The sequence below is a fragment of the Numenius arquata genome, chromosome 14 (assembly GCF_964106895.1).
Source record: "Numenius arquata chromosome 14, bNumArq3.hap1.1, whole genome shotgun sequence".
Taxonomy (NCBI): domain Eukaryota; kingdom Metazoa; phylum Chordata; class Aves; order Charadriiformes; family Scolopacidae; genus Numenius; species Numenius arquata.
In genome coordinates, this window is record NC_133589.1 from 5,644,983 (window position 1) to 5,657,137 (window position 12,155).

The 12,155-nt window shown below is 45.1% G+C and overlaps 1 protein-coding gene across 1 annotated transcript in view; it reads right to left on the minus strand.

Annotated features, from left to right (window-relative positions):
• CACNA1H (calcium voltage-gated channel subunit alpha1 H) overlaps positions 1–12,155 on the minus strand; it is a 252,290-nt gene that overhangs the window by 36,444 nt on the left and 203,691 nt on the right. The window contains exons 14-23 of the mRNA XM_074158337.1: positions 10,480–10,570; positions 8,094–8,302; positions 5,953–6,387; positions 5,187–5,287; positions 4,610–4,733; positions 4,400–4,468; positions 4,120–4,304; positions 1,823–1,949; positions 1,082–1,207; positions 279–368 (exon numbers count right to left, since the gene is read on the minus strand). Of these exons, the coding sequence (XP_074014438.1) occupies positions 279–368; positions 1,082–1,207; positions 1,823–1,949; positions 4,120–4,304; positions 4,400–4,468; positions 4,610–4,733; positions 5,187–5,287; positions 5,953–6,387; positions 8,094–8,302; positions 10,480–10,570 (1,557 nt within the window). The remainder of the gene's footprint in view (positions 1–278; positions 369–1,081; positions 1,208–1,822; positions 1,950–4,119; positions 4,305–4,399; positions 4,469–4,609; positions 4,734–5,186; positions 5,288–5,952; positions 6,388–8,093; positions 8,303–10,479; positions 10,571–12,155) is intronic.

Sequence of the window (12,155 nt, forward strand, 5' to 3'; positions counted from 1 at the left end):
TGCCTTCCATGAAGCTGCAGCGCAATGGCATGTGTGGCCCTCCTCAAATATCATCATTCTAATTAAAAACTCCACCAGAGCTTGTTTGTGTACTATGTGGGGTGCAGCCACTGTAAAAGCTACTCAGTGGAGGATGCAAAAACTTGGCAGCCCAATGGGCAGTCGGGACCCCAAGAAAGTCCCATAGTTCTGCTCCTTCCTGAGACTTCCAAAACACCAGAGTCACCCAGGCGTGTGACTTCTGAGAACAACACATCTGGACACCACAGTACATTTACCTGTTGGTCAATACCCACAGCATCCAAACCATCGTACATGATGTTCACCCAGCCATCTTTAGAGGAGAGGACAAATAAGGACATGAGGGCCTATAAGAAAACAAACAAACAGAAAAAATTGGTTGTGCATTTTAGTCCCCAGAAAGAAACTAACAACAGACAATACTCAGGAAAACACAGCTTCTAACACATCATTTGGCCTGGAGATGGTAGAGAAAGGCAACATATTGTAGCTTGCTTTTACCTATTTCCGTATGTGGCTTAAAAGTGAGCAAACTATGGCCGTTAATGCTCCTTTTCCCTCACATATAGGCTGACCTTTGTTCAGACACATCAGACTTTCTGGTCACCAAAGCATGATTAAAAATCACTATATCAGGTTGGCCCAATGCCATGGGGTTTTAAAGAGCAATAATATATCCCAGCTCCTACTATGAGGTGTCTTGCTTTTCAGCCAGTATAAAGCACCTTATTTCTTTAATTTGCAAACATAACAGCTAGAAGTCAAGACTCAAAGAGACAGTTGAGGTCCATACATGAGGGACTGCATGCAAACACAATGGTTTTAAGACAACACTCTTCTAAAAACAAGGAACTGTATAACCCTAGGAAGTCTGGCTGCAAGAGATCAAGAGGGGACACGATCCATTTTTACCCAGTTAGGGTTACTTCAGATAGATGAACACCTACGTCGTTCTTGGAAACTTCCTGTGATGGAGGTTCCACACACTCCACAAGGAATACATTTCAAGTGCTTATCCATTAGAAACTGGTACAGAAAATCCCTGCAATGAGGACTTTACCTGACCCAAATTGTCAAAGTTGTACTTCCGCCGAACCCATTTGTAGCGTGCGTTAGTACAGTCAGTCTTTGTAGTTATGTTTTTTACATCAGGACCATCACAGTAGTAGAACTTGCCTTTAAAAAGCTGTATTTGAGAAGCAACAAAAAAAGAAAAAAACAAAAAGAAGCAGTGTTGAAAAGCCTGTTCCCTGATTTTTCTTTCTTTCCCCTAGTAGAGTTGTTTGCCAAGTTCAAATTCCTTTCCTTCCCTTGCAGCTCAGATATCTCAGATACACGCAGCAGGAAAGCACCTCTGGTGAAGTTTAAGGCCCTGAGACATTGTTGTGTATTGTCTCAGATGCAGAAAGAAGGTGATCCTACAGGCCTACCCTGTCTTGCTGGGAGGATGACAATCTCCCCTCTGAGGAAGAGATACTATATACTTCCTAGCACACAGAGCCGGGAGGGATCTTAGGAATTTGTCTTTTCCTTCCCCTACCCTCAGACAGGCTTAGCTGGTGCTGTGGTGTTGTTCATCATGGAGGTCTGCTCTCCTAATCCTGAGAACCTTCCAATGATGCCAACCCCACCCCGGAACATTTCTTCTAGAGCCTGGCTCGTCCTTCCTAAAACCTAACTGATACCTTCCTTTGGAGAGATTTAAGCTCCCTACTTCCACCTTAACCCCAGGTGGTGAGAAAAACAGCTTCTCTTTTGCAGCAGTCACTTACAGATGGCCATGGTGAGGGAAATACTCTACCTGGACCCCTAAAATCCCAAAGATAATGAAGAAAGCACAGCAGATGAGAACAATATTCCCAATAGGCCTCAAGGAGGAGATCAAGGTTTCTACCACCAGCTTCAGACCTGGGGCTCTGCTGATGACTCTGGAAAAAATAGCAAAAAAACAAAGCTTTTAATTTTTATGTATGCTCTGTTATTATATGGTTGCTTTTCCTTCTCTGCTTGGGCTACAGTAATGCTAACACAATTCTCCTCTACCTGCAGGCAGCATTCAGAGATGATTAGTGACTTCTTTGGACAACCAGAACATTCACAGTCACATTAGATGGAATTAAAAAAGTGTAAGACACCCCGTCAGCAGGGTGTTGGGCAATTGTTAACAAGTAACAGTAAGGAGGGAATATTCTCTTCGGGAAGAATATCACAAAGGTTCCCACTACAGGGCTATGTGTACCTCAGTCCAGAGAGCTGATCCCCTCTGAGGTCTCCCTGGTCCAAGCAGAGGGGCACACCCCAGGGAGGAACCTGCTTCCTAACACAACAGGTATAAACAGCTTCACAGTGGTACTAGAGGGCATGTCTTGTCCTCTTTCTACAGACATTAGTGCTCACCTGCCCTCCTGCCCTGGGCCCCATGACAACTTTTTAAACAAAGTAATTTCAATTTGTTTCCTAATTAGTTCCTGAACTGACTCTTAGCCAACAGGAACTTGGGATCAACAGCTCCACAGCCAAAGGGTCATCCCATTAAAGAGCACCTTGCTTACTTGCTGTGAGAGGCCAGGCATGCTCTGAGCATGGCCTGAAGCAGCTTTTTCGGGTATTATAGAGGAGAAGTGTTTTCCTTTCCTGTATGAGTGCCTGGAGAATGGTTCTCCCGCGGGTGTCTGAAAAATGTGTTTGCAAAAGTAAGTGTAACTAGCCCAAGCAAGCTTTTCTGGGAAGGTGAGCGTTTTGACTGAAGAACATCAAAGCTTTTTTAAGAGGGGAGAGGGTATGAGTCCTTGCAGGTAGCTTGAGCTTGTATGGCTAATGATGCTTTCATGCCTGCCAAACACAGAAAAAAGAGGAGAATTGTATGCTGCAGGGACAAAGCATTTCAATAGGGTCTTGTTCAGCAACAAATAATGTGTCAGTCTGAACTGCACCTACAAAGTGTTAGGAATGGTCCCTGGAGTAATCCTAGAAGAGGCTGTGATAAATGAAGCCGTCGTAAGAGGTGATGAATTCTTCTCTATTAATAGGATCTGGCCTAGTTATTCTCCAAGACCAATTCCCTTTTTTCCCTTTACATGTACTTATGAATCACTTATGCCCTGATTTCTGTTCCTAGATATGTGTGTTAGACAGTGCCCTGAAGTGCTGCCAAGCCAAGGCTTGTCCAGGATGACCCGGAGTGGCTCTTGGTGAGTTGGCACTGCAAGGGACCCTGATGCCACCAGCACAACAGAGCATGGGAGCAAGAGAGAAGACAGAAACGTGAAGCTACTTGTCACTAAGGAAATAACAGAGCAGCAGACAAATAGCTGTTGCTCTTGTGGTCACGGGCCTAAACAAGATTGCCTCTTCCTATTACTCTCCTAAGCAAGCAGCTTTTCATCAGAAAGCCTACATGTCTCTGGAGGTGCCTGTCTTATTTCCCCTGAAATTTCATGAAAAAAGGCTTGTGTTTCTTGCCAAGCAGGATGGAAATAGAACAGGAGGCGTGAGCTGATAAAAATCCCCCAAGCATTAACACTCTTTGTTATTGCATAGTCGTAAACAAAATACAAATTCTCTTTATTCTTTTTCTCAAATACGGAAAGTGTCTCCTTTTCCTTTGCCTAGCTGAGAGCTAAATTGTTTTGCAGTAATGTTAGATATGCAGGCACGGGAGAACAGCTATAGATGCTGGAGCTTATCAAATTATTCTCAGCACCTGTTCAATTGTAAATTCTCTCCCAGCCAACGCGACCTCTTTGCTTGGGAATGACTGTGAGGTGGTGCAGTTTAACAAGCAGCCAGACTCATTTGTAAAATGGAGATAAAAATGCAGCGTGGAGGAGGCATTCACTGCACTGACTGCCTGAGCACGATAACACCTCTCACTCCAAACTCCATCCGCTCTTTCCGTGTTGGTGAAGATGAATTATAACTAATTTCACTGTTTTCAAACAGTTTCACTAGACAAGAGCTCCCCAAAGATGATTCTACCCATACTGTGTTTCAGCTTTCTGTGTTATTAAGCAAGACCTTGATGAATCATGTACATTTTTTCAAACTCCTTGATCTGTCAACACAAAGCAAACTCAGCCACTCTATCAGTGAACGTACCGGAGAGGTCTCAAGGTCCGCAGAAGCCTCAAAACACGAAGGACACCCAGGATCTTAGCTCCGCCTGCCGATGCCATGGAGACAATAATGTCAATGATAGATACAAAGACCAGGACTCCATCCAGGACATTCCAGCTGCTCTGCAGATAGGTATTCTCCCCAGAGAAAAAGCCAAGAGCTACCACCTGCAGCCAGGAGAAGAGACATTTAAATCTTCACCCAGATCATAACTATGTCATGTTCTGGTCTTTGCCAGGCCATGGGATGAAGATGTAATTACCTTAACCATCATTTCAGCCACAAAGATTGCAGTGAAGATGTAATTAGAAACACTTAGGAATATCCTTTCCTGTAAAACAGAGAACAACAAAAAGAGGCAAGTTATTTAAAGACATTAGAAAATAAAAAAAGATTCCATCTTGCAGGGTTTTCCCTGACAAGACTAAGATCTGGATAGTGCATCAGGGAAGAAAATGACTCAGGTACCCACCGTGCTGTGTGGGTCTATATCCGGTCGCTCCAGTGCTATAGTGATACAGTTGAGAAATATGAAGACCAGCACCACGTGATCAAACATTTTGTGGGCAATGACCTTCTGGCACATCACTCGGAAACTGAAGAAATGGTAGGGAGAAAAATATCCTTCAGATGTTTGGGTCAACAAGAGACTCCCACCTGAATGTCATGTCCTTGAAAGTCTTCAGCAGCTGCGCCACCAGCATCAACCCAGGTTGTGAGCAAGTCTCTCCACAAGCTTCAGCCGTTATTATAAATGCAGTAAACAAGATGTAATAACAGCTGTTAGTAATGCTGGCTAAACCACCCTTCTTCCCAGGCAGGCATGGAGTGAACTCCAGGCAGGAGGAACTTCCCAGGCAGGAGTGAACCATACAACAATTCTGACCACATGTAACAGGAAAAGTTACCTAAAAATCAGCAATTGGATTTCTAAAACTCTCAGTGCTTCTGCATCAGAGAGAGATTTTTCTCAAGGGAAGGCTAGGTAGAAATGTAGTATTCATTATGACAAAGATCTGGTGGGCTGGCATTTCACTGGGATTTCTTACCGATTCTGTGGGGAAAACAAGTAGAGGGACCAGTCTTCATGACTCTTGCACCACTGTGGTTTGTAGGGCTCCAGGACCTTACGAATTCGGTAGCAGTAACTCTGCATAGAAAAGAAGAAACACCTTTTCTTCCTCTTTTATTTTCCTGCCTCTTCAACTTTCACAGTCCTTTTGTGAAAGAGGGCAGTACATGGCATTTCATAGCGTGTGTAGGGAGTCAAGGCTTTTGGGACAGAGATGTGGCAGGCATTGTCACATTTGTCCAACAAAACAGGGAGGAAAGTGGTGGAAGAAAGAGGCTGCAAGACTTTCTAGGCAGGTATAATTTGAGATCCAAAGTTGTGTCAAAACCAAAAAGGCCTCAAACAACCAAAAAGTTAAATAGAGAACATTCTTCCCAGGCTTTCAAGCCTCCAAGATGCCAAACAGCTCTTGTGAGCAAAGACATTAGACAGCTGTTGTCTAATGTCTAATTTTTGGAGGCATCCTGGGCCAGGGGGACAATCTCAACCAGTCCAAAAACTAGGCAAATGCATGCACAACCCCTTGCAGTTTTACGTTGTTAGAGACCACTGCAATGTAACCGCCCAACCCATTAGTTAAAAAAACCCTCTTGGGAAGTGGCTGCCCATCCCTTGGGTCTGAATTAATTTTGTCGACACCAGTCGTTAGGCAGTAACACATTTCAAAGCCTGATTTTTAATCAGCCTTCTTGGAGTGGAAAAGCCTCTTAATGCACGAGTGCCCAATTTCCCCCTCAACTCACATCCTCCATGTCATCTTCATAGTCCATGGCATCCTCCTTGTGGCTGTCAACACGCAGGAAGAACTCGCTGGGGACGTGAACCATCTTGCCATTGCAATCTTGGTACTCGGCAGGCAGAACGGCCATGGGGCTGATACTGAGCGAGTGGCGCATGGTGGGCAACTGGAGCAGCTCAGGTAGGTCCAGGGAGCTGCGGCAGTCCAGGGACTCTGCCCGACGGTGCAATGAGGGCCTGCTGACTGTGCTGGATTTGGCATCATCAGAGTCATCGTCTGTGCTGCCTTTCCCCTCCCCAGAGAGCAAGGACTCTCTTTCTCCTGACTGGTTCTTCTTCTTGAGGCTCGGGGCTCTTCCCAGGCTATTCCAGCTTGAGCGTCGGCTTCCCCAGTTGCTGTTGGTGCCCCAGTTGGCACAAGGGGAACTGCGGAGGCTGGACTGAGAGAGGAGAAAGACATTTGAGGGTTTGTTTGCAGAAGAAAGCCAAAAAACATAGCATTTTGCACAGGCTAGAAGACCCTTCTTGTTGCAAGTCATGTCTTCCCCTTCCAGCTTTCCCCACTGCTCCAATTTCATCATGCCAATGCCTCCAGAGGGGAGCCAAGCATCCAGCTAAGGCCACACGGAAGATACTCTCTGAACTACACCTGTAGCACAGCTACCAATCCTCTGTGCTGCAGGACTTCCTACTGTCCTGGCAACATTAACTGTGCGTAAAACTTGAACCCAAAGACACTACTGCTGAAGTGGCATTTTCTTTCCTCATGTTCAAGCGGTTTCAGCCCACAACTTCCCTGGCTTCCAAAGGGCCTCTGGCACCTGAGTCACCCAAGTAAGTGCCCGTTGGAAATTGTGCCCCTATTTGTATTACTTTCTCTTAAATTTGCTGCATAAGGAAGTGGAATGAATGTTTCTCTTACAGTAAATTTCTGGCAGTGATCAGGGTGTCAGTGCACTTTGGCTGGTAGGTAGTTGCCAGGGTGAGAGCACTTAAGGTCAGAGCAGAAAAGCTAGAAGGAAAACTCCTCTTCCCTTCATGGCTTCCTCCCAGCACAAAATGAGGCAAACCGCCTTCCTCCTCCTCCTCCTTCTCAGTGCTGGCCAGCTCTCCTCTGACTGCTTCATCTTCCTTTGGCTGGTGGCACTGATGTGCTCTCAGAGAAAGGATTCAAATGATGAACAGTCCTCTCCAGCAACTCACAATCCCATGAAACCCCAAGGCAAACAACAGTCATCTCTATTTTCTTTTCAAAAGCATTACCTTGACTAAGCAGCTTACCAAAGGGGATAGTGGCTCTGTGTCTCTGTGAAGTGCCTTCACGGTCCACTGCCTTGATTTGAACATGATATTGCAGTTACAGAGCAGAGGAATGGGAGAGATAAGCAGCAGCAGAAATCCACTTTGTCTATTAACTCTGCTCCCCCTGTTTTCACAGAGCTGCCCTCCCACTCCCTTGTTGCAGGCAAAATGCAACCAGTTGCCAAAGCAGTCAGCTCCAGCCAGACCTCTGCTCCATGAGCTGTGCCTGGTGGCAATCCGTCAGCTCATACCTCCTTTCCTCTGTTTCCCCACCAATGGGGCTGCTGTAACTGTAACTGTAGCTCAGCTGCTGTGTTGGCAAGGACAAATGCTTCATTTCCCATGACACAAGGAGGATTCAAGATGCAACTCTAAAACATTGTGGGGGGAAACAGGCCTCATCCTCACAGGAACACTTGAAAGCTTCTCCAAGATACCAAAAAATGGCCAATGTGGTTGCGAAAAAATGCCTGCTCCTCTTCAGAGGGTTTTGCTGGAATAATTGCATGAACTTACGACTTATCTCAGGTTGCATCTCTCCAGTGAGATGGCTTGGCATGGACTTCCAATCGGATACTAGCCAGGAAAACACGTTCCCATCTCCCCTCTTGATATACTCACTGGCCTTGACTGTTGCCACTGTCCTGTCCCAGCATAGCACACCCATTCATTTCTCCCTCTTTACTCTGTTCTCCTCCTGCCTTTCCACATATTTCTTACCTCTATCACTCTCCTTTTTACTTTCCAGCAATGCATGCGCTCACACACATGTGCACACACACATATATATCACCTGTGTCGCTTGCAGGCACCCAAGAGAGAGTTGTTAGCAACAGGAACCTACCAAGGACTTCTGATCATAGCTCAGGGGGTCTAGCGAAGCGTTACTCCCTCTCCTCGAGTCCACAAAAGTGTGCACTGAATCCATGTGTGGGGAACACTTTGGTGTGGGCATTGGTGTGGCAGCAGTGCGCATGATTATGGGAGGTGGCATGCTTCCCCTGCCCTCCAGGTGTCCATTTGGGGTGACGGCAAGTGAGTACATCTTCATCTCTGGAGAGAAGGGGAGAGAAAATACGAGCTGAATGCTCAGTTACAGCTACAGAAATCACTCTCAAAAATGGACATTTCTCCTTGGGTCTTCTAGGAACTCTGCCAAATGGAGATGAAATGTTGTGAGCAACAAGATCACCCCCACCGCGTTGAAAGGCACACGGCAAATGTCACAACCTTTTAAGAGGCCTTCAGCCCTGCCTGGACGTGGAACTTATTGCACTCCAAAAGAAAGCTTCTTTTATTCACTGTTTCTTGGGATTCAGAGAGTGGAGTTACAGTTTTGGGGGACTGAGACAGTTTCCAGGGAAAGGACACTGAGAACTGGCTAAATTTACCCTCGGAAGTTAATCTTTTCTCCCTGTCATACAGTCTTGCACAGAGATTTTGATGCAGTTCTGATGTGCTCTAAGTTCCTTCATGGGGAAGGCACTAAGCAAACATTAGTCATTGTCTTTAGACATCTGTTCAGGGTACAGGAAATGGAAGCTGCATTTACACACCTACCCATCTAGAAGAGTAAACCTCCTGTAACAGAGAAATCTAATGGCACATCTCTGTAGTGATTGCAGAAGGCATCTATTTTAGCTGTATGGGAAGTACAGACTGCAAAAACTGTCTTCACACTGAAGACAAACCAGGCCTAACACCTCCAGCACTATGGAGTGCTGTAATACTCAAACCCAAAAGCCTAATTTCAAATACAAAATTAAAGTTGAACTAGCTCCTGAACTACTGGTCTTAATGGGGTCTGGTTTAATAACTACAGAATCAGTCTTGAAGAGGGGGAAGGATGGGAGCATCTGCGACCAGCAGGAAAGAAGTACAAGTCTGCAGTGAGAAATCCAAGCGAGTGCATTACCCCAGCTATTTTTCTTCCACTGGCTGCTTTTGTAATGCAGTGTGCTTCTATTGTATCATCTGTTTAGTTGCTGGCTTGTGCACAAATACCTGATCTGCACCACTGAAGTCCATGGGAAGACTGCCATTCACTTTGAGGAGTGGAAGATCCAGCTCACCATTTGCTAATCTGCAATACACATTCCTCTTGCCAGTGTATCTGTTTACAGACCAACGGCACTGTAATAGAATTGTTAATGTCCTTATGCTGTTTAGTCACCGGTTGGCACCTATGAGGCTTATGGAGACACACAATTATTCACGGACTTTGACTGATGGCAAGTTCAGCCCGGTTTTATATTCCTGTATTACCTGAGAAGAAGTGACAGTATTTCTTTTCCCTAGAACTCTCTTATTATTTGAAGCTGTGCAGCAAATAGTTGGTGCAAAGCTGATTCACAGTTGGTGCTGTGGGTTCCTTGCCAACTATTTGCAATGGACATTTCATTTGATCCCACTTGGTGTTGGGAATTTGTTGCTTATTCTGCAATGGAGCAACTCCATCACCTTGCTGTGATCCAGCTCTGTCTCAGCTTCCCCAACAAATTGCTTCTGTTCCTTCCTCAGTTGAATTTCATCTGCTTACCACAATCAGCATAATTTCATTAGCTGAAGCGAATCCTGGTTTAGAAGAATTTAAAGCAATCCCAACAAGAGCCCAAGCCAAGAATCAAAGTACAGAGGAACTAAACTGGCTCCTGTTTACCATCATGCTATTCACTCTGTTAAAATATGTGATCCCTTTCTGTCTCCTATCTGGTTGCAAACTCTACAGAGTGAAGGCTGTCACCTACTGTTCCATGTATATAGCACACTAGTACATTGTGGCCTTACTTCCAATCAATTGCCAGGCCCTCTCCTGTAACCCAAACGAACAGCAACATTTCCATCAATCAAACCTCACCTAAATGCGTTCGTGTCAGAAACCAAAAAGAACAGATGAGAACATGATTGATTTGAAAAGCTGCTGAGAAGTAGTGTGAGAATATTGCTGTCAGCAAACCATTCTGTGGTAATGATACCAAAGAAACGATGAGATGTATCTAAATATTCTAGTATAGTTTAAATTAGAAAAACATCTGTTTAAAGGAAATTTCAATGCTCATTTAGCTTTCCCAGCACTTTTTGTGCAGCTGCTCTGTTAACATAGGTATCAGATTAACTGCCAAATAAAATGGATTCTTCCACTTTCCCCCATAAGTTTCTATGAAAAGATGACCGTGGAAGTAGAGTTGTAGCGCTCAGATTCCCAGCAAAATGTAGAGACAAACCCCTACCTGTTGCTCGGAGGTCTTTTAGCTTCTCAAAATCATCATCGAAGTTGGCAGATGTCTTGTCCTCATCTGTGTCTGACCTATTGGCATCACCCTGCAGAGAGGAGAAGGAGAATTAACAGACCCAATTCATTTAAACTTTAGCACAAAGGCCATTTGGATTACTTAGCAGCTCAGAGATACTTCAGCTCCCCATGGTTAGTTTAAGTGTGGCCCCAAGAACTAGGAGGGCAGGATGCCAAATTCCCTCTGACACTGCCCAGCTAAGTCCCCGTTCCTTGTTTTGATTCATTTTTGTATTTGGACAGAGAGGATGATGTTGTCATTGTGGCTACTGTTCCTGCAATGTCCTTGTGTTTCCCACACTGTGCCCAGCCTCACTGAACGGTGTATCCCAGGGGAGAACATGGAAGTGCAGCTGTAATCAGAGGAGTGACTAAGAAAAATTGGCATTGTGGGGTTCCATATTTGCACTCTCCATGATCCCAGCTGAAAGCACTTAGGTTTTGATGTCAAAGGGTTTTTCTTCTTTATTTGACAGCACTATAAATTTGACTTAGATCCGAAAACCCATCGCTGATTTGCTTTCTTCTCGCTGGTTGGTAATCGAGATTGTACTGGGAAATCTCTTGGCAACATTGAAGCTGAGGCAGAAGGGAATGAGGCCAGCTTGCCTGGCAGCACAGTGTCACCTCCAGACAGAGAACAGCCAACCACCCTCAGAATGGCTTTCCTCCTGGAAGTCCAGTTATTTTTCCCTCTGCTAACAAAAATGATCAGCCTAAATAATGGGACAGAAGAGCTTTTGTCAGGTTCTCCTCTGCTGGCAGAGGTCTGCAGAGAGGACAGATTCCAGCAGGCTGCCGGCATGACTCTGGCTTGGTCCATCAAGACTGCAGAAAAGCTGTGCAAATTGGTAGCAAATGGTTGGATTAAAGCAGCTGATCCCAGAAAAAGGAGCACAGTTCCTTAACTGGTGCCTGAACAAATCACCGTGGTTTCTAGAGACATGGTGCTGAAGTGGCAGTGAACTTAATTTCATCTGTGATGTATTGCTAACTGGTGCAGCCAAACAGACAGAATGACTGAAAGGCTTAAGCTCCCTTATTTGTCTTCTCTGTTTTGCAGCAGAAGCACTAGCACAGAGTAGATGAAAGATTTGCATAATTTTGGAAGGTTTGTCTGCTTTTCCCAAGCAGCTCTTGGGTAGATTTCAAAATGACATGGGAACAATGTGAGCACAAATACGCAATTATACTCCTGTTTGATGTCTGGCTGCTTCTCCTGAGCACAAACGTACTAAAAATGGGTTTGTGGCCATTTAAGCCTATTCTCTTCTAGGCATACTCCTGCCAAGCTTGCTCCAAGGGCAGATCGGAACCTGAGATCAAGCTGAGACTGTGTACTGTGATTCACAGTACAATTTTTAGCGTCCTTGCTGAAATGCTGCAGATGGTTCAGAACTTAGAGAAGCTCTAATGTCACCCTCTTAGCTGCACAAGTCTCCCAGGAGTCACTCTCCATCTAGGTAAAAGAAACACCAGAGCAAAGGGAGAAGGGCACCTCAGTGTCTTTTATAAGTGCCAAGAGCATCACTCTGCAGGAGGACAAAGTCAAAGGGGTCAAAACAAGAATTTCTGCCATATTCCCAATGTACCAACAGAACCAGGGATGACAAA